This window comes from Pecten maximus, chromosome 2 (genome assembly GCF_902652985.1).
Source record: "Pecten maximus chromosome 2, xPecMax1.1, whole genome shotgun sequence".
NCBI classification, from domain to species: domain Eukaryota; kingdom Metazoa; phylum Mollusca; class Bivalvia; order Pectinida; family Pectinidae; genus Pecten; species Pecten maximus.
In genome coordinates this window covers 17,906,752-17,934,678 of record NC_047016.1, presented here as the reverse complement: position 1 = coordinate 17,934,678, position 27,927 = coordinate 17,906,752, and the positions used below count along the sequence as shown (strand labels likewise).

General features: G+C 37.7%; 1 protein-coding gene across 1 annotated transcript; it reads right to left on the bottom strand.

The window, feature by feature from the left end:
• Positions 1–3,293: 3,293 nt before the first annotated feature.
• Positions 3,294–23,447, bottom strand: LOC117320051 (calcium-binding and coiled-coil domain-containing protein 2-like). The gene is made up of 12 exons (XM_033874745.1): positions 23,424–23,447; positions 22,807–22,832; positions 16,523–16,819; positions 15,728–16,154; positions 14,709–14,989; positions 14,041–14,274; positions 13,027–13,180; positions 12,374–12,476; positions 11,978–12,058; positions 11,194–11,321; positions 4,032–4,160; positions 3,294–3,446 (listed from the first exon to the last, which is right to left on the bottom strand). The coding sequence occupies exons 3-7, from the start codon at positions 16,811–16,813 to the stop codon at positions 13,115–13,117; spliced, it is 1,299 nt and encodes a 432-aa protein (XP_033730636.1). The 5' UTR covers positions 16,814–16,819; positions 22,807–22,832; positions 23,424–23,447; the 3' UTR covers positions 3,294–3,446; positions 4,032–4,160; positions 11,194–11,321; positions 11,978–12,058; positions 12,374–12,476; positions 13,027–13,114.
• Between the last annotated feature and the right edge of the window lie 4,480 nt (positions 23,448–27,927).

Here is a 27,927-nt window from a genome sequence, read left to right as displayed (position 1 = left end):
TATCCAATATGTATGTGATTTCTATCACCAACGTTAATTCGATAACGGAACGGAGAGAAATACCGAACTCTTAGCCTTGTTATAACACAAAATATCGTTTACGTATCCAATCATTTCATACATGCTGATAGCTCAGCATCTCACAATGTAGGTAATGAACTGCACCTGTTTACATCCACGCGTTTGATTCATGCAGCAGAAACTTACAAAGGTCAGACATATTTTGCAGAATTAATGTGATGAAAGTATTCAGAGTCTGGTTTTAGTTTTATTCCTTTTTATATTACTAAATTCCAAACCGATTGAATAAAAAGAAAAGATAACAATAACACTTATATTATAAAGCATTTATATATTGATGAAATTACTTATAGACCCGTGGTTTTGGATACATGACAGCAGAGCAAAGTAAGACTTAACAAAGGTTCGGGTTATACTCGCGTCTTGAAAACAACCAGCATTGCTCTAACTTCCGGTAGCAAGTGAAGATCATACTAGGAAGTGTCTTCCGGTTAAACGTACATGTGTCACATGCCAGATTACTAGAATTCGAATCTGACCTTGGTGATGGTAAATGTGATGGCACATATATGTAACAAGCTCTATCTGAGTACCGTCTAACAAACCAAACTATAGCATTCGAAACTCTTTGAGTATAGTAATTTGATATCAGAATACTTACAGCGATGTTTCCAATATGTTTTAAAATGTTTTGTCAACAACTGACCCAATGTTGGGACTCGGTGCAGTAGTACCGACAATAACATGTTTTCCGTGGTCATACAACTGTTGAATTACGAGGGCTGATTGATATGTTGTGAGCCTCATATTGAAGGATTTTAATTTTGCCGGACATATTGTATCATTTTTCAACATAAACACCTTCAGTGTCTAGACACTTATGCCAGCGGTGTTTAAGGGCTTCAATGTCACTTTTATTGAATTCCTTTTCTTGGCTGTTCAGAAAGTTATCCACTGTATGTAAGGGTTAAGGTTAGGGTGCCTGAAATAGCTGTTTTCAGTTTTGGAAATAGATGAAAGTCTGATGGAGCGAGATCAGGTGAATAAGGCGGATGCTTAATCAATTTAAAGCCACAATCGTGAATGGCAGCCATGGCACTGACAGACTTTCTCACCCTAACCCTTTCCCTAAGCGATTTTGTCCATTTTGAAAAAGCAGCTTGTCTTGTTTACTTTAGAGTGCTACCTCGTCAATATAAACTAACCAAATGAGACCAGTCCTTGGGTACACGGCCCTATATAGTCAGAGAACAGTAGGACTTAAATAGAACATCCTTGACTACCTCCTTCGATACGCGGCTCACAACAATAATCCCTCGTATAAAGCTTCCACCCGATAGAATTGTCTGACTGGTTCCAACACTGATCTTCATCTGCTTATTTCTTTCCTACTCTGTAGGTTCATTGGTGTTTGAAGTGTCTTTCCGGGACGTTAACATCCAGGTAGTGATTATTTCAAACCATTTTTAATATTTTCTGCAGTTCTAAATTCGGGTCAAATAGTCGTTTTCTAAGAAATTAAAAAAAAACAGATTTTCGTATTATGCCAGTTATCATGTCTGTCCCTCAGAAAGAATAAATGCCAGCCATGGATGTGATCATTAACTCGATATACACACAATAGTTTAACTTTCATTGTACTGTATAAGCTTTATAATATCATATAGGTACATTGTATGTACTTACTTTAATAGGGATAACCTCTAGTCCAATTAACACTGGGTTTATCAACACAACAAGCATTATCGTTTATATCCAGTAAATATACATTCAGCTATGCATATTGGATATACAATGATCCGATAAACAACTTGACTAACTCTTGACTAATGTAAAGTCACTATACAATAACCACCACTTGAACGGAACCTTTTGTTTACGAAGTTAGGTAATACAACTACTAATCTGTGGGGTTGTTTACATCCCGTAAACAGAATTCTGTATACAATCTTGATGCATGAGATCCCTACTGAGTCAGGTAACCGCCATAACCACAGATATACCGTGAAATGGATAAACCAACACCAGACCTGCTATCTTCACAATCACCCCAAGCTGCTTTGAACACTGCCTGGAAACATCATGTTTAACATTTAACTGTAGCTTAAAAGGAGGCCAGGTGTACTTTGTGGTAAATTAATAAAACATAACGGACATAGTATCCAAAATATAGTTCACTTTGGAACTTATGCAGAGCTTCCATTCATTATTGTCAGTTGTGGATATTTATATATTCAAAACTAATTTTCAAATAATTATATTTGCTATTTGTTATCAACCAGACTTTAAACAGCAAGACCCAAACATCAGAATATCATAGTTGATTGCACGGAGTCTAAGCATCTCCTTCCAGGTTGTAACTCTTTTAAAACCATTCTCGACTATGTTTTAATGTGATTATTTGACGACATTGATAAAGTCATTGACACAGGAAGTACAGACTTCATCATAATGCTAAAACGCACTTGCTAACCATCAATTGTAATAGCATTTCTGTTCCGGTTCAGAGAGAAAGAACATAACATGTTTTAACCTATCACGGTTCCTTTTAATTTCCTAACTTTCTAACAATTCTTGTCTTAAGCATCACTAGGACGACATAGCTGTGTGGTATAAGTGTAAATGTACATGTATCATACGGCAGGTGTATCTATGATTACATATATTGATTTTGGATTAATATTCAATGATATTCACCATTGCGTATTTCATAAAGTTCTTAAATAAGAAAAAATAAAACGCAAGTTGTTAGTTGTATGAAATGTGTTTTTATTCATTTTCGATCCATGCATATAATCATAGGAGATATTATGGTGGCTTTATCTCCCTATGATTACTCCTAACTAGGTGGTAAGTAGTCGGATTTTAACCTTAACCAAAGGATTGTTCTTGATACTGATGACAAATGTATGGAAATTATTGCCATCTCAGTAAAATGAGGTTCTATTCAATATAGTTCTGACGAATGTTTTGATAATTGATAAATTATATATCGCCGCTTATCATGTCACATTTATTTAAGGATGGTACGACCAGTTTCTGATACACACTTACATGAACACCTTCCTCTGACCAAAGCGCTCGTGGAAAAGGAGATGCTCCTCGACCACGTGAGAGGAAACTTCCGGTCCGAAGGACTGCCCGCATGTGTTGCACAATTTAATAGAAGCGTGTGGCCTTTTCCTCCTGATGATCTTGGTATCGGGAGCATTCTCATTCACAAATGCAACTTCAGATACGACAGTTGGTCCAGCTTCTACGGGTGAGGCGCGTGTCGGAACTGTGCTGCACGTGTCATCTGTTTTCTTTGACGTATACGGCGCAAACTTCACAACTTGTTTGGAAGCACTCGAAGCAGCTTTCCCTTTCCTAAGTCCGTATTTTCTAGAGGCTACTTTCGCTTTAACAACAGACTCGGCAGGTTCCTGAAATGGAATACTAGCATTGTACAATACAGAGTGTGGTCGCATGTTGTAAACCTAATGATACGTAGTTCTCAGTATTTTGATAGCAACTACATTAGTTCTGGTATCAAGTTGGTTTTGTGAATGCTATAATGCTTAATTCACAAAGCACAATGATTTAATGAAAACACTTTCAACAGACGGCAACTTTTTTACCGTATGCAGAACAATGTTTTAACCTTCAGAACAGTACACAATATTGAAAGTTAAGGCTATAATAAATGTGATTCACATGATTGTAAATGGATCGCAAAGGGCATAGTAAATACATAAAATAAAATAAGAAAACCCGTTATTCTACAATACCTTGTAAATAATTGTTACACCATCTGATGGTTGCATTGGGTTCTTATCGAACAGTGTAGAACAGTATTGATTCCTTCATATATTTTCATATTTCTCTCTATTAAGCACTGGTGCGTAGTAGTATAGTCAAACATTAATCACTACAATATCTAATTATAAGCTCTAAACTTTTTTTGAAGTTATAAACGTTACAAAATGGATGAATAAAATATTTTTTTAACTAATTTAAGGTACACTTACTCTAATTTTCCTGGCGAAGAGACGCCACTCATTGGTGAGATCTTTACCACGAGAACTGAGAAGAGCCCGGATGCGCCTTGTCATTTCTACTATTCTCCGGTCTTTATCTTTGTTGGCATTTTCCAAAGTCTGTAAAATGTCAAACAACAACAACGAATTGTTAACAGGTTGTTTCTCTGATATGCAGTTCATGATTCCGAGTATTGACATTCACGTCAATTTACCTGAAATTAATTGGTTCATCTGTAAATGTATATGGCAAATATGCGCAATCTTATTGAGTTTGCTATCCGATATATATGTTATAGATACATAAACAGTCGTTACCTCCAACTCTGATAACTGGAAGACCCTGCTTAACTCGAAGTTAACATTCAGTTTTGACAGGAAACATTTTATATAAAGTACACTCGGTTGCCTCGGATAGATGGGATACAAAGTATCTCAAGGTTTTCTCTTGGACTTCGAGCTATTGTGATTCAACTAAATCCGAATAATACATAAATATTTTTCAGAGTTAAAATCTGCTCCTTTTGTGGGAACTTTCGATTGGGAATTATTTTACTACATTTTCCTCGATGTTAACATTGTAGATGATTTTAATACTTTAAAAGCCATCGAGCCAAAACATGTTCAAAAAAGTTAAAATCAGAGTAAACATTATTAAATTATACAAAATCAAAAGCTCGAGAACATCCTTTATTTTGTGAACTCTAACATTGATAAAGGATGTGGAACGTTATTAAATACATTGCTATATATTTTTGATATATTATTCAACTTCATCAAAGGCAGTGCGATAACGAATGTGCTTGTGGACACATTATTAGACAAAACACATTTCAACATTATTGTTTACGCCAAAGCAATTAATATCGCCATTTCGTTAACATCTACTGGTTTATAGGGCAAAGATAGATCTTACATTTTTATGTGACACAAAACCATTATTGTATGTGGTAATGAATATCTGCTTAGAGGACAAAGAAAGCGAAGTAATCTGCTTCATAAACGTTATCCACTGCAGTGAAATGCAGACAGATAAAATCAGTTGTAGTTCTGAAACCCATGGGACTTCTACATATTGAATGCAGAATATTCAAATACAAACTGTAGTTCCGCTGGATATATGCCTACCACTCCTCGTCGTGTTTTCAATAACAAAGCTGACTTAGGTAAACGATACAACCATTATGTGATACGCTAGGTGATCTAACCAATCGGTCATCAGCTGGTTTATGTTAGCGACATGTACGTTAATGCAACATCAGTATTGCACCTCATCCCAATGATTACACATTATCTATCTCCACATTCTGTGTTTCTCCATTAAAATAACACCACATAATTTGTAACTGGTGTTCCTAGTTAAGGCCGCATTACTGTAATTCTTCATGAATAGCATTTTAAATCCTGATGATCCAGTGTAATGGTGCCAATTAGATAGAGATGAGGCAGAAATGTAACCAAGACGCGATGGCAGTGTACATTTGTGATTCAGCACGAATGAATCTTTCGAAATCCCCAACATTATTTATGCTTTTTATTTATGTAAACATAAGTGTTTATTGTTACACATACATATGCATAAACCTTAGATGCCAGTCCGTTGCGTAAGATACCGCAGATAAACATTTCATTTGTTAAATGGGGAATACATAAACGGCATATTTCTGCTGTCATGAAAATATTTGAAGGTGCCTGACTCTAAAAAAACGATAACCAACAAGATTATAAGTAATGTACAGAAATGTAAGAAAGGAATACCGCCATTAAAGGACGCATCAGAGATATTACCCTGTATATGAAAAGTGTTGATTTTACAATTTCAGACACACGGGATATGATAAATGAATATAAGGTTTTTATCATAGAAAATCAAAATATTATAATCAATATCATTTACATTGTCTATAATTATAAAAACGATCTGTGTATGCCCTCCTTCGAGAGGAAACAACTTATACATAAAGGCCTACATATAGTTGACACAAACGATAAAGATTCTGGGAAGTAATCAGCAGCAGGGAATGAATGAATGAAATGAAGTAATGCATGGAACAAATAGATGCAATGAACGGATGAATGAAGTATGGCGAATGCTAGCTCTCATGAATGAGGACATTTTTGTATTCGTTGGTGTCTTTGAAAATATGAATTTATTTAACCTTCAAAAAATACTGATAATTAATTTGCAAATTATACCGTATCAAAATATGGGATATGTCATCATATGTGATTAACCACATTTGTTAGTAATGCGTATCAATTAAAAAAAAAAAAAAAAAAAGCATTCACATTTTTGTGGTAAGCAAATGTTGGAAACGAGAATGAATATTCAAGATCACTTAAATTTTTATCTTCAGTCGTAAATTAATCCTCTGGAAGCAACACGAAATATATATATTTATACGGTTTGTCTACAACAGTGGAGATGAACGATTGATGCGATTCTAACGACAGTAAAAACAGAGGCAATCCTTGCCAGCTTGGGAAGTGTATCTATCATACCTGAGATTCCAATGAGATTTTGCTAGCTACAAAATAACATTCCATTTTCAACTAAAGTTATCTTTAACAAAAACAAATCGTCTTGCAAGTGTGCTGCTGTTTACTAAATAACTAAATCGACATTTCAAAAGCATTTGATTGAATTCCAATTTGAACAAAACAAATATGATAGGTATGGTACCAAGTAAAGGTCACTGTTTCGTTTAAATGATTTAGTGAAAGGGCGGTCAAAATAGTTATTTTGTAATAGCATATCGTATACAATTAATTATCATCGATAAGGGATCATTTAAGTGTTGATTATAAAAGTGCTATCTGTTGGTAGCATCAGTTAATGTCATTTGATAAAACTATTAGGAGTGCATTTTTAAATAAAATTAAATTTAACATCTTTTCATAAATATGTTTTCGGGATGCATTAGAAATGCCTAAAGCAACATGCTGTCATAAAGATAACTTCCTCTTAAGAGTGACCTCCCTTGGCGATGGAGTGCACAACACATTTTGGTTTTTGTTGCTTGATGCAAACGGTCTTGTAATTCGACACTGCTAGTGACACTGTGAAGCGAACAATGTGATATATGTACATGAATGTCATTGGCGTCTGATGTGCTTTGAACTCGAAACCTGACAGACAGTCAGCTTTAACATGGTTGTTTCATTGTGTAGTTAGTAGGCGATTCTTTGTATTTACTGAAGATCTGAAGGTACAGTCAATATACAGACACACAATCATGTGGCTTACATATAATTAAGGCCCAATCTGACAATGAGCAATTATTGGTAACAAGCAAACGTTAATTAAAACCTTTTATATATAACTGGTTTACCGTATCATTATCCTTGTCCTAGCCCCCTCTAAGAGCAAACGACGTAAAGTCATTTGAGTAAGAGTGCTGACGTTGTTTTAAAGTTGGGCTACATTAATGTATTATAGAAACAGGATTTTGTTTGTTAAGTGTTGGTTAACGCCCTATCAACAACTATTGTCCATTAAAGGACGTGTGGAAGCAAGATGTACTCCATCAGTAATAACCCTCTTAGTACAGTCTGGAACTCATCGGCTATAATTAATCTAATAGTTAAGAGCCAATACGAATACACTCAGATTTCATTCGTGCCATATTACCAATTGTCAATTATTGATCTGTCGAAGTCTTCGGTGACATATGAATTTCAAATTTTGACACACACAAAGAGAGAAAATATAGACATAAAAGCAATACAAAATATTTGATATGACGCCAAATATAACAACGATTTATTGCGTGAATGCTCACATCAAATAGCTGTGCCATTATCTACACTTACATCCAACAAACCAATACTATATACGTTTTAAGACAGGAAATGTGAATCATTGACAAGAAAAGATCAAAATTGGTAAGAAATACGACACCGTGATCGCCACATTTGTGGCATTATTACGAATTTGAGTTTCGTGTAGAAAACATTCAAAACATGATAGTGGTTTCTGCGAACATGGGTTGCAAGAACATAACGTTTACGAGTATAGATCTCTAACAAATGCGAGGGATGAAAGGAACACAGGGTAAATGGGAGCGTATATCACCGACTCAAGACTTGAGATTGTACAAGATGTATAACACCAACACACGAGATGTGGTAGTGTATATCACCAACACAAGAGATGTGGTAGTGTATATCACCAACATACGAGATGTGGTAATATTTATCACCAGCACACGAGATGTTGTAGTGTATATCACCAACACACGAGATGTGGTAGTATATATCACCAACACACGAGATGTAGTAGTGCATATCACCAACACGCGAGATGTGGTAGTGTATATCACCAACACACGAGACGTGGTAGTGTATATCATCAACACACGAGATGTGGTAGTGTATATCACCAACACACGAGATGTGGTAGTCTATATCACCAACACACGAGACGTGGTAGTCTATATCATCAACACACGAGATGTGGTAGTGTATATCACCAACACACGAGACGTGGTAGTCTATATCACCAACACACGAGACGTAGTAGTGTATATCACCACCACCAGAGACGTGGTAATGTATATCACCAACACACGAGATGTGGTAGTGTATATCACCAACACACGAGATGTGGTAGTGTATATCACTAACACACGAGATGTAGTAGTGTATATCATCAACACACGAGATGTGGTAGTGTATATCACCAACACATGAGACGTGGTAGTGTATATCACCAACACACGAGATGTGGTAGTGTATATCACCAACACACGAGATGTGGTAGTGTATATCACCAACACACGAGATGTGGTAGTGTATATCACAAACACACGAGATGTAGTAGTGTATATCACCAACACACGAGACGTGGTAATGTATATCACCAACACACGAGATGTGGTAGTTCATATCATCAACACACGAGATGTGGTAGTGTATATCACCAGCACACGAGATGTGGTAGTGTATATCACAAACACACGGGTCCTTGGAGTGTATATAGCCTATATAACGTAGCGAGGTAATAATGTTCACCAACATGCGAGATGAGGGATATTTTTAAAGATCTTTAGATCGGTGGCCGATTGTTTGACATTCTTTGTAAATTAGGCATTCATTAAACAAGTCGAGGCAGTGAATATCATCAACACACGAGATGTGGTAGTGTATATCACCAACACAAGAGATGTGGTAGTGTATATCACCAACACACGAGATGTGGTAGTGTATATCACCAACACACGAGACGTGGTAGTCTATATCACCAACACACGAGATGTGGTAGTGTATATCAACATCACACGAGATGTGGTAGTGCATATCACCAACACACGAGATGTAGTAGTGTATTTTACCAGCACACGAGATGTAGTAGTGTATATCACCAACACACGAGATGTGGTAGTCTCTATCACCAACACACGAGATGTGGTAGTGTATATTACCAACACACGAGATGTGGTAGTCTATATCACAAACACACGAGACGTGGTAGTCTTTATCACCAACACACGAGACGTGGTAGTATATATCACCAACACACGAGATGTGATAGTGTATATCATCAACACACGAGACGTGGTAGTGTATATCAACAACACACGAGATGTGGTAGTATATATCACCAACACACGAGATGTGATAGTGTATATCACCAACACACGAGATGTGGTAGTGTATATCAAGAACAAACGAGACGTGGTAGTGTTTATCACCAACAAATGAGACGTGGTAGTGTATATCACCAACACACGAGATGTGGTAGTGTATATCACCAACACACGAGATGTAGTAGTGTATATCACCAACACACGAGATGTGGTAGTGTATATCACCAACACACGAGATGTGGTAGTGTATATCACAAACACACGGGTCCTTGGAGTGTATATAGCCTATATAACGTAGCGAGGTAATAATGTTCACCAACATGCGAGATGAGGGATATTTTTAAAGATCTTTAGATCGGTAGCCGATTGTTTGACATTCTTTGTAAATTAGGCATTCATTAAACAACGTTTTTAGTCCAGGTACAAACAGTGATACGCTACATCACTTAACAGGCCAGCAGAACAGCAGATGGGGAAATTTGTCTGAGGTAACCTCGTCATCGCCAATGTAGCGATACACTGCAAAAGTTATTTTGACAGGAGAACGGCCTTCTTAATACAAATGCAAAATACACAGAAAATAGAATGATGTGTAATTAGCCTAACGTCAGAGGGATTCTTAAAGTCATGAAAGTAAACAAAAGCTTTTCGTTTTCATTTCTGCCAATATTGATCAGGGTTGTTGGACTACTGAACAAATTTATCTAATGGCGAACACTTACTTGGAATACTAATCTCAATAGTGGCATAGTAAATGAATTAGTTTAACCCATAATCAATTGAGATATAACCCTTACAACAATATAACTTAGACGAGAAATTAGGAGAAAATCAGTTTCGTAATACGTGACAGTTAGTTATCATATCTTACTACCCGATGGATCAGCTGGTTTAATCATCAGAGTGAATACATGTGATAATTCGTCTGCACCAGAACATCTTTTTGTGAAAAGAATGGTACAGTCGTTAGCAAGGGAGGAGTTTCTGGCTGTTTATCTACCAGGAAGCATAGAAGATGTTAGATTTACAGGAAGGTGTTTGATGGATAGAGCAGTCGAATTAAGTGAAGAGGAAATATTTACGCATAGCAAGGTAGTGCAATGTTATCAAGACGTTACCACACCGGAAGTAGAAAATTGTGGGCGGTGTGAGGTTTTGAACTTACTTCAGATTTTCCGATTTGTGATTTTTGTTTTTGTTTTGTTTTTGTCTTTAGATAAGCACATTATATACAAAACTGCAATCTAAACCGTTTCACTATGTAGATATCTACAAGATATCTACTAATGACAATTGTAGATATCTACAAGATATCTACTAATGACAACTGTAGATATCTACAAGAGTGTCACAGCGACTGATTTTACTGTCAACATCTTTAATAAAATGACAGTTACTGGATATATTTAGTTAAAATGTTGACATAAATATCGCGAGGGGATTTATATCATTAGTTCATGTCATCTTTCATATCAATAACAATTTTTAGAGGTATCATTTAAGACTTATATTTGACAACAAATGAATATATGAGAATAGTATTAGGAATTGCTAAATTTCCTCACCACAACCTGTTGTCTTAGATTCTGCACGGTACTTGTATGTCGGGAGACACTCTCCCGCAGCGCAATTACGGCGCCGGCAAGGTTCTGTATTGTTGACGATTGGTTGCCTATCACTGAGCGCATTCGTGCTAAATAAAAAAAAATAGAATCACGTGATCAGGTCAGTTGTTCGTTAGTGTATACCTATTGTTATTGCGCAGTATTTAGTGTATCTTTATACAATTATCGCGGTAAAATTTAACAAACATATACTTATCTATAACAACATATTCATTTCATAGAAACGCATTCTCCATACTGCCAAATAAGAAATGGAAAACAAATTTAATGAAAAATAATCACATATTACTTAAATTAAGTACACTTTTATAGTATACATTCTAATTTCCCATTTTAATCAGGAAGTGTAGCTACACAGTTTCCTTGAATGCACATGTATTTATGGAATCATTCTCATTATTTAATCCAGCGTAATAATAACTTTGAACATTTTATAATCGATACGATTATGTGTTGTGTAGCCTAAGATATATTACGAATTAAAATGCGTGGTAATTACAAATCGTACGGAAAAGAGTACCTTGATCAAGGTGCATGTAACTTGAATAGATCATTAAATCAGATGTTCCAGAAAGTGTTTTTGCAAAACATGATTTACCACTAATGACCATACATGGAAACTTCAATAACATTCAATATCTCTATCTCCAACAAAAACAAGGATTCCGTCGCTATAACAACACGAATTCCTTCAAATTATTTATGAAAACTTTCCGATACTTACTCATTCTTTTGGGGCTCCTTGTCATCCAGCCATTTTCGTGGCTGTTACCCCGGTGCAGATCTACAAGGGCGTGTTTACCTCCTGTGTGGGGTAAATACATGATGAAAAAATACATAGCAATACCCAGAATTACATGACCTTAATGCCACTTCAATAGTATAAAATAACATGATGTATATTCTTACTTATTAAGTTCATAATTTTCATGTCAAAGATTTAACCGTGAATGTTGCACTCGTCGACCAGGCCTTACTCTTCTTTGATTTAAATCTGTATTCGCCAATATATCGGAAACAACAATGGAAATCAAATCAATAATGAATGCCGCCTAAAAATCATCTTGAAAATATTTCTTGTTCTCCAGAATCATGACTAAAGTAAATAAAAGCTAAATACCATAGTTGTCCACAAGTAGTTTGTAACCCCTCTCTTGCAGGAGAAGGAATGCATCCATCAGGTAATTATCTGTCAGTGACCCCGGAGACAGTTTCAATTGGACCTGAAAAGACATGTTTACAGAGTGGAAACTTCTCTATCATACAGACCTGTTGAACTAGGTCATAAGTTTTTATTCTACATCAGCTCACAGGGTAAAAATGTTTACGTGTGATCAATCTACAGCTAACTAAACGGTTCTATAACATTTATACAACGTTGATTTCATTATGAGAATTCATGGATATATCACAAAACAGAAATACATAACAGCATCACATTCAAATGTTATTTAAAGAAAACTCACATTTCCCTACAATGCAAGCAATTTTTCTAAAGTGACTAAACCGTGCTTTGTTGCACGGAAATGAATGTATGTGTCCATAGATAGAAGCTATTTGTCTGCCGTAAATAGAAAAAAGCAATATCAAGATGAAATCATATGTTTAACGTCTTAAACACAAACAGAAATGGCGACGGAATTTCAACACTTACAAGTCGAATACAGGTTTTGTTTCTATTGTCATAATAGCATATATACATTCACGAAACGGGCATTTATGACCTACTCAAATAAAGGATGTTCCCTAACAAAACAAAAGAAGATAGTGTACCTTCACTGCAGATTCCTGTGCTGCCTTTCGTGCCTCATGAAGTTCTTCCTTAAGCGACCGAACGGTTTCTTGGAGAACGGATCTGGTCTCAATCGCTTCGCGGTAACGAATGTCTTTTTGCTTGGCGATCAGCTTTCTTTTGTGTTTTTGCATGCTGAAAAACAAATCGTTTAGAATGGAAAATTCTCGTTATACATATTTTAAATAAAAATTCACTGTGTAACCCTAAAAAGGCGTTGTCCGAGTTTTACGTATTTGGTAGGGCTTATATATGATTGTTTCAAATGTTTCAAATGTTTTACTATGTTACATGTGGAGGTAATGTAACCGCACGTAATATCAAAATCTGTGAATGGAAAAGAAATACACAAATGAAGTCACCCTCGATACATGTTATCACTGCGGCAAACGCTACAGAAAACGGGTCTAGAGCCGTGGCATTAGATAATATAGTCTTATAACAGATGCAAACTCTACAGACAACGGACCTAGAGCCGTGCCATTAGTTCTACTAGATATTGTATTATTTCAACAGCGTCAAACGTTTCAGACAACGGGCCTAGAGCCGTGTCATTAGATAATAGATACTATCATCAATTATTTGATGTGTATCCTGTTTTATCGACGATTTCTACGGACATAATCCAGAGTATCTCTTATCAAAGTCACATGAGTCATTTTTTTCAGTATTTGATCTACTGATGGGGTAACAGAGTAAACTAAGAAGACTTTCGCTGCTGCCGAATTGTCCCATGTCCGTTTACAAAGTAGATACTATTGCACTGTAATAAATAGACGATTAACATATCCCCGGTACAATATTAATAATTATACGATCTCATCATATGTCAATACATGTGTTGACAAGGTCATAGGTAATTCTGTAGCACATATTGGCTTCCTGTTACCTATATATATACTTAACCATATATGGCTTTCTTCATGTCCCAAGATACCCTACATTGTATCAGTATATTCTATATGAAACCAAAGCATGAGATTATTATGCCAAACCTGTATTTGTTTTTTCAGACTCCTGATTTCCTCCCGGAGTTTGTTCATTGCCTTGTCTGCACGCTCTTCCTGACGAATGAAGTCAGTAGCTGTTGTCTTTCCGAATGCACATGTTTTGCATCGTTTGGAACTTTCTCCCATGTTCAAAAGAACGCTTTTAGGTCCAGGCATTATGGGAAGGCGAACTGGAAACTCAAGCTCAGGGATATTGGCTTCCGATTTACTCTGGTCCTGCTGCAATAATAAGAATTCAAATGAAAAGTACAAATTAGATAATGGGCAACATGTCACGTGACGCTACACCATTGATATCTACATGTACGTCCTCATCAGACATTTGCGTATGTAGCATAGCAAAACATGGCATAGTGTGACATAAGATAGCATTCTAGCATGCAGTCTGTAACCATAAGTTTATCATACTATAATACCCGCCACGACGATAGATGATGCAAAGAAACATTTGTTGTTGTCGTCGGTTAAAGTCTTGGTACCAACCATATGCATCAATTTCAATTTGACATCGTGTTCGCGCTTGAAAACACGCCACGTTTTTATATACAAATTTATTGAAATCTTACGACGTGTAACGTGGTTACAAAGTACAAATGCTCAATGCACAGAAAGCTTTTTTCTGAATTATTTTTCTATATACAAGGTTTGCTCACCGGCATCTCTGTGACTTTTGGAGGGGTAGCGATTGTGTTGATATCGAAGATCGGCTTTGGTACGTCGTAAGGAACGACGGATCTTTCTTTGTTCTCCACATAATTCCTCACGACCGGGTACAAATAGAGCAGCTGAAGCATATCAGGAGCAAGTTCTCTCTCAGGGCCAAATGTGCTCATCAAGGTTTCATGGTCTCTCACAACTGTCAATACTTTTTCTTTCTTTGCCACAGCCTTGGAAACAGCAAGTCGGTTATCGGCTACGTTACTTTCTGTTGACTCTGAAATGTTTGATATATAATAATGAAAGAGAGACAAATGTATTTTGTACTATTAAACTTTTATATAATATACAATAATTTGTTTCACCGAAAACCAACATGGAAAGAAATAGAATCAAGTGGCTTTGTGCACTAACTCTTGGTATTTCTTAATTTCATGTACTTTTTTGTCTTGTTTTGTAAGTAATGATATAACTCATCATGTGATGTAAAAGATGCAATATATGTGTTTAACGATAGGACATTTATTTTATAGTACAGTACAGTAATATATATCACAAGACCCCAGTTTCAGCAATATTTCTAAAATTTTGGAAATTATCTCAATTCAAATTTTCCATAAGAACAATATTATAGAATTAAGGAACGTTCCTTAAATAGGGTTTACACATTATGTCCAATAATATTTTTCCTATGGTAAATGTATAAGTTATCGGATTTCTTTTACTTAAGAACAGCTGTATGCGTAAAAAACCACCACATATATGTGTGATATATGATTTGCTTAGATATCAAAACTTAAGTTGATCCATCGTGCTAATAAGAATACTAATTGAGACTTTAATTTATCCATGTTCTCCAAAATTTAATGCAAACGACTGAGCGATGAGAGACAGTAGAGCAATTATTATTATTATTTTTTATTTTATTTTTTTTTATCATAGAACATTCATACATTTGATGGAAAAAATACTCATGATAACAGAACTACTGTATCCTTTCCAGAATAATCGTTACCTGTGTTTTTCTGATTTTCCTGTTCTTGCATATGCTGTTGCTGTTGACAAACCATGTTTTCCAGCAGATCAAATTCCAAATCGCCATCAAGTTTCAGGGGGTGACAAATGTCAGCTGACGCAAGAGGGTGGACAAAAGTGAAGGGCTTCAAGGAGGACTTGGGTTTTTTGACACCTTGAAGACTCCTTTCAAGTACATCAAAATGTAGATCACCTTTGTCAGGGAAAAGTTCAAGGGCCGAAAACTTCCTTTTCGCCAACAAATTCGTATTGAGAGGTCGTTCGATGGAATTCTCCAAAAGGTCGAAGCATAGATCTTCATCTTCTCCTATGACCCCTTCAAGACGGAAGCTTGGGCTCACGCCAACTACGTGATTCCAAGCAGTGACGTAAAGGAATTTGAAATTGTCGTCCAGAGTCTTGGCAGGCTGAATGTCATCCCGACAATAAAACGTTTCATCATTAAATTATCACCAATTTCACGATTTCCTGAGATATTTCTATCCTTTTGATGAAAGTATTTATTCTAACTAATGAATAAGTATACAATAATTACGATCCTAGTGCTTGGTACATGCTCTGGTCGACGCAATATTATGTTGGCTAAAATTAAGAGGGTTAGTTCGTCTTCTAAGAGATTTTACTTTCTGTTATTACAATATAGTTTGATATATCTAACATCTTATCCAGCACATAAAATGGATATACAGTTGGTCGGATGCTTTTTGGAGGCTCTCTCCTTTCTTGTGGAGCAATAAGATATTTTTAGATAAAACCGTTCTGAGCGAAAATTTACCTCAAAATCTTCTGACGTGAAGAGCACGCTGCGGCGGTTCGTGCGCCGGGGGTCAATTACCGTGGAGGGAGCCCAATGGTAGCTGATGTAGTCCCGGTAGGAGTCCCATCCCTCCTGGAACAATCCAACCCAGTCCCAGCTCGAAGGTGTGAATTCTGATCCTAGGCTGTACCTCGCGACAATGTTCTGACCTCGGATACAGGCGCCCCGGATGGGTTGGAAAAGTACCAAATCCTCTACAGGGTTAACACATTCAAGGTCAAGGTCACAATCCTTCACGATGTTGGACATAGTTGGCTGAATATATCGGGAAAATGTTAATTAAGTATGAACAATCGATATCGGGCACGCACATATGTACTACAAGGTTTGAAAAAAATTGTATGTAACCGATAAATATCAGAATTGGAAATAAAACAGTTCCAAGAGTTCGTCAACCTTGATGCTGTGCTCATCAAATGATACAAACCAATACATATCATCAGAAGGTATCACTGACGTGTGGCCGATGTTCCAATGCAAATTAAGAATGGCAGCAAGGATATATAACAATAAAGAAACAATCCCGGAATCGCTTAATTGACTGTCTGAATCCTTATTTACCCAGCAGAGCAATCTTGAGTGAGAAAAACCCTTATTAGAAACTACATAGACTAAGCCCTTAAATGTAGGTTGTTCCGATTTGATAAACCATATTAACTTCCTAATGTTTACATTCAGTATATTTGAAAGCATTATCAAATTGTATTCATTTTTCATAACAACATTAGCCTCATCACAGTGTTTAGTAATGTCGGGGACCCTGTTACCACGGGAAGAACTCTCCGCCGTCACAGTGTGTAGTAATGTCGGGGACCCTGTTACCACGGGTAGTACTCTCCGCCGTCACAGTGTGTAGTAATGTCGGGGACCCTGTTACCACGGGTAGTACTCTCCGCCGTCACAGTGTGTAGTAATGTCGGGGACCCTGTTACCACGGGTAGTACTCTCCGCCGTCACAGTGTGTAGTAATGTCGGGGACCCTGTTACCACGGGTAGTACTCTCCGCCGTCACAGTGTGTAGTAATGTCGGGGACCGCGTTACCACGGGTAGTACTCTCCCCCGTCACAGTGTGTAGTAATGTCGGGGACCGCGTTACCACGGGTAGTACTCTCCGCCGTCACAGTGTGTATAATGTCGGGGACCGCGTTACCACGGGTAGTACTCTCCGCCGTCACAGTGTGTAGTAATGTCAGGGACCGCGTTACCACGGGTAGTACTCTCCGCCGTCACAGTGTGAAGTAATGTCGGGGACCCTGTTACTACGGGTAGTACTCTCCGCCGTCACAGTGTGTAGTAATGTCGGGGACCGCGTTACCACGGGTAGTACTCTCCGCCGTCACAGTGTGTAGTAATGTCAGGGACCGCGCTACCACGGGGTAGTACTCTCCGCCGGTCACAAGTGTGTAGTAATGTCGGGGACCACGTTTCCACGGGTAGTACTCTCCGCCGTCACAGTGTGTAGTAATGTCGGGGACCGCGTTACCACGGGTAGTACTCTCCGCCGTCACACTGTGTAGTAATGTCAGGGACCGCGTTTCCACGGGTAGTACTCTCCGCCGTCACAGTGTGTAGTAATGTCAGGGACCCTGTTACCACGGGTAGTACTCTCCGCCGTCACGTACAGTGTGTAGTAATATCAGGGACCGCGTTACCACGGGTAGTACTCTCCGCCGTCACAGTGTGTAGTAATGTCAGGGACCGCGTTACCACGGGTAGTACTCTCCGCCGTCACAGTGTGTAGTAATGTCAGGGACCGCGTTACCACGGGTAGTACTCTCCGCCGTCGGGTGTTTTCTTTTTCTCGTGTTCCTTTAAACAACCACGATCCAAGTAATTTTTACATAAATCAAATTTAGTTACGGTCTCTTAAATGTTCTTAGCATAAAAATCTCTCCAAAAATCTCGCAGAATAAACGTTGTAGATGGAACTACAATTGATGTGTGTTGTTTGTTTTGACGGTTGTTAACACCGTGCCGAAAACTGTAACTTATCGCGAAAACGGCCGTTCTCTCTCCGACATCACTCCTAGGTTAAAACATGAGAAAATGCTGGGGTTTTTTTTTAATAATGTTAATATGAAGAATGGAATTGATTTTTTCAACATTCATTAGGTCATAGCAACATTGTCGTCTGGAATATTTACCGTGAATCGCTAACCACATTTATGAAATATGTTTAAAAACTAATGATGTTATAACCTCCTGAATGTTGAAAAAATAAATTCCTTAATTGAAAATGCCATTAAACCGTCGATGTACATTTGTATGTGGAACGTTTTAAACGAAAGCTAACATAGGACACACAAGATATTAGCACATTTTAATTAAGCTTTGATAAGGATATTTTCATAGTTTCATGCTGGCATTAAAGAAAAAACTAAATCTCATTTGCGTTTCCAAGTGACAAGATCCGCCCATAACTGAATTTTTCCGAGACTGAAAGTGACGCGAATCAGCTATCAGTGACGTCATGTACGGATCTTGTCACTTTCGAAACAAGAATGCTGTTATGTTACGAGGAAGGACACAGACATTAACAGGATGTAAGTTATCATTGCTAGACACCGATTACTAGTAATTAGTAGCCAGTAGACAAACACCCGGAGAAACACACGTAGAACAGCATACGTGACAAGCATTTTGCGTCATGACCAGTTCTGAAATACAACGGGGGTACGGTACAATTCAATGTCAGTGAGGTAAGGGTACCGCAGGAGAGCATATCGCATACGTGCCAAGTATTTTGTTTACATTCTGTAGTCAAGAGTCGGACGTAAACCTTATACATGTAAGCAGATGACGTTTTCCGTAGTCAACATGTGCAAAAATATAAAATTAATCGTATCATGATAAACCAATTCCGGATCTTTGTTTTATTTTTCTTCTTCGTTTTGTAAGATACAAAAATGTATTCAAATAGTTTACGTTGTTGTAGTTTGGTTTTGTTTACAACATTGAATGACAGTAAGCTGTACACATCGCGTGTGTGTAATCAACAGTACATTGTACTTATAGTAAACAGGAATCTCAATCCATTCATGAAAAAGAAGTAGTTCCGCAAGGTGGCGCGTTGCCCGTGAATATACCAATCATTATCAAGTGGTCGTAGCTTATTTCTTGTATTATCATTTTTTTATAGAAGTATGAAAAAAAAAAAATGACGAATCAGAAAGCAGCATTCTGCGTACAAACTAAGAACCTAAAATGAAGAATTGCTTCCAAAAAGGCGACCGTGGAAACAGAAATAGGTCGAAAGAAATGTCTAAATCAAGCCAGTGAAGTGCAATAGCAGCATAATTAAATACGTTTCATAATTTTCAATAATTCATTTCAAAAGAACGTCAAGTACATGTGTATATTCTGAACTGTGTCAATATTAAAGTGAATTAAAACAAGGCTTACAGATTACGGTAGCCTCGGGGATTTATGCTCACAAAATGCGTCCTAATATATACTAGAACATGCCAGTCACAAACATTAACAGTCTACTCTATTATTGAAATGTTATATTTTACTACGCGGAGCAATGGAAATGTGCCACTAGAAATGGTTCCGAAATTACACCGGGTCACTCTAGTTTCGGACAAACAGGATATATGTATCAATAATTACGATGTTGTAGTTGTTTTGTTACACATTGTATTGATGAATAACCTATTAAGCGTGTGCAAACATACCTCGATACAGAAATACAGATATTCTCGGGCAGCTGGTGTGAACGGGTTTTAGTTTATGAAGAGGGAACTTGTATTTCATTGCTTGCATTACGTGATTTCGAATATATACTGACCGAATATATACTGACCGAATGTATACTGGCCGAATGTATACTGACCGAATGTATACGGACCGAATGTATACTGACCGAATATATACTGACCGAATGTATACTGACCGAATGTAGTAAACAATAAAGTGAAGCAATGATGGTTGAACAACTGTAATCTACTTTGTTTACTATGTGTAAGTTTGACAGAATTTATTACCAGTCACAGTTTAACTTCGCTCCGCCAGGGTTACGCTACACTTTCTAAGTTAGAAATCCCTACTTAAACTGCACATTGATTCAACAAATGACCTAATTATAATCCATGATTCGCATTTGGACAGAAAGTTACTTTATAACATTTCATACGATTTCTAAAAGGTGAAAACTATGGCAGTGACATGCGTTACGGTGTTGTAAAAACTATGACAGTGACATGCGTCAGGGTGTTGTGAAAACTATGACAGTGACATGCGTTACGGTGTTGTGAAAACTATGACAGTGACATGCGTTACGGTGTTGTGAAAACTATGGCAGTGACATGCGTTAGGGTGTTGTGAAATCTAACTTCACAGTAGTATACGGGAAACAACTCCCGAAACTTTGAGCGATTCGCAATTAAGTGCAGACTTATCTCGATTCTTCAATTCATGAAATCGACAAAGACAAGATTAAATTTTCAAAATACACGCAGTTGGATAATAAAAATGGGATAATGTATAATCGCGTGCCATTCATGCTTCCCCAAATAAATCCAAACTTCGTGTTGAACGACATGGTTAGTAGCTATAGGGATGGTAAACATATTGAAACATTATCCTAAGTAGTACAGTATGGGTTCCTCAATATACCCCCTCAAAGACATTTCACAAAAACAAATTTAAGTCTAAACGAATGGTTCAGATAAACACAGTTTAGATCACACGTGTAAGATAATCATACATACTGGGAACGGAGGGATGGAAATATATCGTCCGGTAAAAATGATAGAAAAAAATAATTGATGACAAATGTTGAATTGCATGGTTGGAGACACGTGGAAATGTTTTGAAGGGAAGGAGGAAATTGAAGTTTCACCATCAAGTGGGGGGTATATTGATGTGAAGTGGACTAGATATATAGGGTTACGGAAGAAGGGAAGTTTTAAGTTAGTGCGAAATGGTCTATGAGGAGAAAGTTTTCCTGGGGTCCCAACGCAAAACACTGGGCATCTTGTCGGGATTGTGTCTGAAGTGGGGCCAGAACGCACTGCTATGTAAAAAGGAGGATTTTTGCTAAAAAAAAAAAAATGGCACGAATACTTTATAACATATTTTACTATACTTCCTTTAAACAGATATAATAATAATAGATAAACAAAACCGAAAACACAAAACAAAAAAAAAACAAAAAAAAAACGCTTTTGTTTTTGTTATCATTCCATAACATAAGAATATGTTTAAGTTATTCCGTATAATTTAATCTTTACCATGTAAATATTCACTTTATTGAGGGACTCTTCTGTCACAAATCATTACGTTGATCCAACCGCCAATCAAAAGCGACACACTAAACGGTGACGTCTGTTTTAAGTTATGGACTGATAACATAAATGTCTAAGCCGACGAAAAGGCTTGTTACATATTAGTTTTGGGAAAGAGAAGTGTTGAGAAATATAGAATGTGTGTAGGACAGGAATGGAAAAACGAATGTGTGTGTGGGACAGGAAGGGGGAAACGAATGTGTGTGTAGGACATGAAGGGAAAACGAATGTGTGTGTGGAACAGGAAGGGGGAAACGAATGTGTGTGTAGGCATTGAAGGGAAAACGAATGTGTGTGTGGAACAGGAAGGGAAAACGAATGTGTGTGTAGGACAGGAATGGAAAAACGAATGTGTGTGTGGGACAGGAAGCTGAAAACGAATGTGTGTGTAGGACAGGAATGGAAAAACGAATGTGTGTGTGGGACAGGAAGGGGGAAACGAATGTGTGTGTAGGACATGAAGGGGGAAACGAATGTGTGTGTGGGACAGGAAGGGGGAAACGAATGTGTGTGTAGGCATTGAAGGGAAAACGAATGTGTGTGTGGAACAGGAAGGGAAAACGAATGTGTGTGTAGGACAGGAATGGAAAAACGAATGTGTGTGTGGGACAGGAAGCTGAAAACGAATGTGTGTGTAGGACAGGAATGGAAAAACGAATGTGTGTGTGGGACGGGAAGGGGAAAACGAATATGTAAAGGAATGTGTGTAGGACAGGAAGGATAAAAACGAATGTGTGAAGGAATGTGTGTATCACAGGAAGGATAAAAACGAATGTGTGTAGGACAGGAAGGATAAAAACGAATGTGTGAAGGAATGTGTGTAGGACAGGAAGATAAAAACGAATGTGTGAAGGAATGTGTGTAGGACAGGAGAATATACATGAATATGTGAAGGAATGTGTGTAGGACAGGAAGGATAAACATGAATGTGTGCATTTTCCTGTTATACTTACCTTGTGTTCTGACACGGTGGGTGTTCCTGAAATAGATATTTATATCTATAATTCTGTATTCATAATTCTGTATCGAAAATGTTTAAACGCATTTTAGAATGTAGTGATATAATTATAATTATAATTAACCTAAACAACCTTACGAATCATCTAGTTTGAAATTGCGGTACTAAATTACAATGTACACTTTGTATTTTATGACTACTTTGTATTTTATGACTACTTTGTATTAGTTTGTCTTTTGAATTAAGTACGGCAGTTACGGGAATCTGTGAAAAACCTTTACTCCAGCGCTTTTATTTCGCATGCACTTTCGTCGAACTGTGCCTTTGTATCATAGATTTCTGATGCAGGAATAAAGAATATGGTCAGAAAAAAGGATTGAATTATCGGGAAGCAATGTTTTAACACGGAAACACTGTAACGTTAAAACTAAAATTGGTTAAAATATTGCCCGTTCATGCATATTTTTCCGTAATTAATTGATTGAAAAGTGATTATATGCTTGGTTTGATTATCTAACAATCATAAATAATTAATAGCTAGTAATGTTTTTTGCTGAAAAGCGAGAAAATATTAGTTATCAAACTACTTTTACAGATAAAAAATAAACCCACCTTTTCTTGTTGGTAAGGAGCTCATTCAGTGACGTTACAATAGCAAGGGAGATAACTCGCACAGCTTTGCGCGACACTATGCCCGCGCGTCATTTTCTACCGTCGCGTAATAACATTACGCAGTCTTGTTGTTGTTTTTGATATTTATTTCACACTGTGTGTATTTTGTACAAGGGAGCAAATATGTCATAAATAAACAAACATGATGTTTGATCTGAGCTTATATCAATAAAAAAGATTACGCATAAAATACATGTACACTGTAACACAATATCTTTGAATATTTAAATTTAAAAAATATCTTTATCGATTTATGTGCATTTATTTATTTATTCATTTATTTATTTATTTTTTTAGTTCTATCATATTTTATTTTATCTATTTTATTTTAAGCAAGGGCTATATTTGTCAATTAAATCATAAACGACAACTGGTTGCCTCGTAAAAATGTGTACCAGCTTTAATTTTGGCACCCGTGTAGAATTTCGAAGACCACGGATATATATTATTAGTATCTTCGAAGTTTTATACTGACGCAGGAAAACAACCATCAAAAATAAAATGGTAATATGTTGTCTGATAAAGAACATCTGGAGATATAATGTCGTAATCATTGCAGTAATCACGATTTAAAACATGTATAGATTCTCCTCTAACCATGCTTATCTCCCCTCGTATCTGCTGGGTGTGACATGTTAAAGGCAAAAGCGTGTAGCTCCGAAGTAAGTTCCCGATAATGTTACCGCCAGATACATCACAGAGCTAGCTCAAATACCTTATCATGAAATAACATATATATGAAATTCTTAAGGACGATTACGTACGAAGTCTCGATAAATCCATATACATAAAGCCCCTTCATGTATATTGAGTTTATAGTATGTACAGACCATGGACTAACTAAGGACAAAGAATACAGACTAGGAGCGTACAAACGGAATACAGACTAGGGGCTAACAAGGTGACTAACAAACAGACTAGAGACTAACAAACGGAAAACAGATTAGGGGCGTACAAACAGAATACAGACTAGGGGCGTACAAACGGAATACAGACTTGGGGCGTACAAACGGAATACAGACTAGGGGCGTACAAACAGGATACAGACTAGAGACTAACAAAGGGATACAGACTAGGGGCGTACAAACGGAATACAAACTAGAGACTAACAAACAGGATACAGACTAGAGACTAACAAACAGGATACAGACTAGAGACTTACAAACAGGATACAGACTAGAGACTAACAAACAGGATACAGACTAGGGGTGTACAAACGGAATACAGACTAGGGGTGTACAAACGGAATACAGACTAGGGGCGTACACACGGAATACAGACTAGGGGCGTACACACGGAATACAGACTATGGGAGTACAAACGGAATACAGACTAGGGGCGTACAAACGGAATACAGACTAGGGAGTACAAACGGAATACAGACTAGATGAGTACAAACGGAATACAGACTAGGGGAGTACAAACGGAATACAGACTAGAGACTAACAAACAGGATACAGACTAGGGGTGTACAAACGGAAAACAGATTAGAGGCGTACAAACGGAATACAGACTTGGGGCGTACAAACGGAATACAGACTAGGGGAGTACAAACGGAATACAGACTAGGGGCGTACAAACGGAATACAGACTAGGGGCGTACAAACGGAATACAGACTAGGGGCGTACAAACAGAATACAGACTAAAGACGTACAAACAGAATACAGACTAGAGGCGTACAAACGGAATACAGAATAGAGGCGTACAAACGGAATACAGACTAGGGGCGTACAAACTGAATACAGACTAGGGGCGTACACACGGAATACAGACTAGGGGCGTACAAACGGAATACAGACTAGGGACGTACAAACGGAATACAGACTAGGGGCGTACAAACAGAATACAGACTAGGGGCGTACAAACGGAATACAGACTAGGGGCATACAAATGGAATACAGACTAGGGGCGTACACACAGAATACAGACTAGGGGCGTACACACGGAATACAGACTAGAGACTAACAAACAGGATACAGACTAGGGGTGTACAAACGGAATACAGACTAGGGGCTTACAAATGGAATACAGACTAGGGGAGTACAAACAGGAAACAGACTAGGGGCTTACAAATGGAATACAGACAAGGGGCGTACAAACGGAATACAGACTAGGGGACTTACAAACGGAATACAGACTAAGGGCTTACAAACGGAATACAGACTAGGGGCGTACACACATAATACAGACTAGGGAGTAACAAAGAGAATACATGTTTGGTTTGGTTTATTTTGTTTTACGTCCTTTTAACAGCTAAGGTCATTTAAGGACGGCCTCCCGTGTGTGCGACATGCATGCGTGTGGTGAGTGCGTATGTGTGTTTTGGGAGGCTGCGGTATGTTCGTGTTAAGTCTCCTTGTGGTAGGCCGGATCTTTTGCCGATTTATAGTGCTACCTCACTGAAGCATACTGCCGAAGACACCCAGCAGCACACCCCACCCGGTCACAGTATACTGACAACGGGCGAACCAGTCGTCCCACTCCAAATATGCTGAGCGCTAAGCAGGAGTAGCAACTACCATTTTTAAAGACTCTGGTATGTCTCGGCCAGGGGACAGAACCCAAAGCCTTCCTCACAGCTGCGAACGCTCAACTAAAGACCAAAAGTGAGGTATTGTCAAGGGAGACATTAGGAAGAAGAAAGTTGTTCAGAAAGAAGAGAAAAGATAAGATCCAAAATTTAGTCGCCTCCTACGATCATGCAATGGGGCAGCAGGTACAATTCTTACATCCTACCCGCAGGGCACTAGGGGCGTACAAACAGGATACAGACTAGGGGCGTACACACGGAATATCGATTAGAGGCGTACAAACGGAATACAGACTAGGGGCGTACAAACGGAATACAGACTAGGGGCTTACAAACGGAATACAGACTAGAGGCTTACAAACGGAATACAGACTAGAGACTAACAAACGAAATACAGACTAGGGGCGTACTAACGGAATACAGACTAGGGACGTACAAACGGAATACAGACTAGAGGCGTACACACGGAATGCAGACTAGGGGCGTACACACGGAATGCAGACTAGGGGCGTACACACGGAATGCAGTCTAGGGGCGTACACACGGAATGCAGACTAGGGGCGTACACACGGAATACAGACTAGAGGCGTACAAACGGAATACAGACTAGGGACTTTCAAAAAGTATACAGACTAGGGGCTTTCAAACAGTATACAGACTAGGGACGTACAAACGGAATACAAACTAGGGGCTTTCAAACAGTATACAGACTAGGGACTAACAAACAGTATACAGACTAGGGGCGTACAAACGGAATACAGACTATGGGCAGACCAATGGAATCCATGCTGGATTCTGATAAGTAAATGCGTGTTTAAGACGACCAATAGGCGATTAACCGGGAGAATGCAGTACACACAGCCAAAACAAATCAGTAGTAAGGAGGGGGAAAGGTAAACGGTGATATTTTCAGGAACTTTGATATCATCACGATTTCTTTCATCAGTTTAGACTTTTTGAATCAGCTACATGTAGCCATGGAACATTTCCTCTGAGAGATGACAGGGAAGGTATTATACACCCGCTTTAGATTTGCTTGCGAAAAATAAGACATTAAATCATGTTCGTACTTAGTATAAAACACGGTTCATAGGCGACGCGATATGGCGGAAAGGAATCCTAAATAAAATGGCGCTGTTGACCTGTTACTCCTTTAGATCCGAGATTAAGACACACGTTAAGATCTCCAAGAAAAGTGGGTCAAAATAGGACCAAACGAGGAAGGTAATCTGTATAGACACTATGTGCTCGTTTATCAAAGTCAACTTTACATGGAAATATTAATGGTATGCTATATCTTATCATAGACGAGTTAAATCGAACATTTAATAGAAATATCATGATCTGCCAATATTAGATTGTTCTTAATATAGCGTTGGCTATATAGGCGACATAACATACAGGAATTTCCCCCTGAAGTTACCCATTAATAAGCAGTAGATAATGAAAATATGTCCGTACCTTTATATAAATCGGAGTACCTTTATATAAATCGGAGTACCTTTATATAAATCGGAGTAACTTTATATAAATCGGAGTACCTTTATATAAATCGGAGTAACTTTATATAAATCGGAGTAACTTTATATAAATCGTCGTACCTTTATATAAATCGGAGTAACTTTATATAAATCGGAGTAACTTTCCAGATTGAAACTGTTCTCCATGATACGTTTGGTCTTGGATATATATACAAACCAAAATCCTTGCAACGCCATTTCCGGTTTTCCGGTAAGGTAAAAACAAGATCAGCGATAGAAACACTTCCAATATTACGTCACATTACATATCATATACTTTTAATGACGTCATATCGTCATTTTTTAACACATTCTACATACTAAATGTGTATTGAAGTATTATGAAAAATCACCATTTTGCGAAAGTTGTTTTCAAGATGGTAACGACAAAGT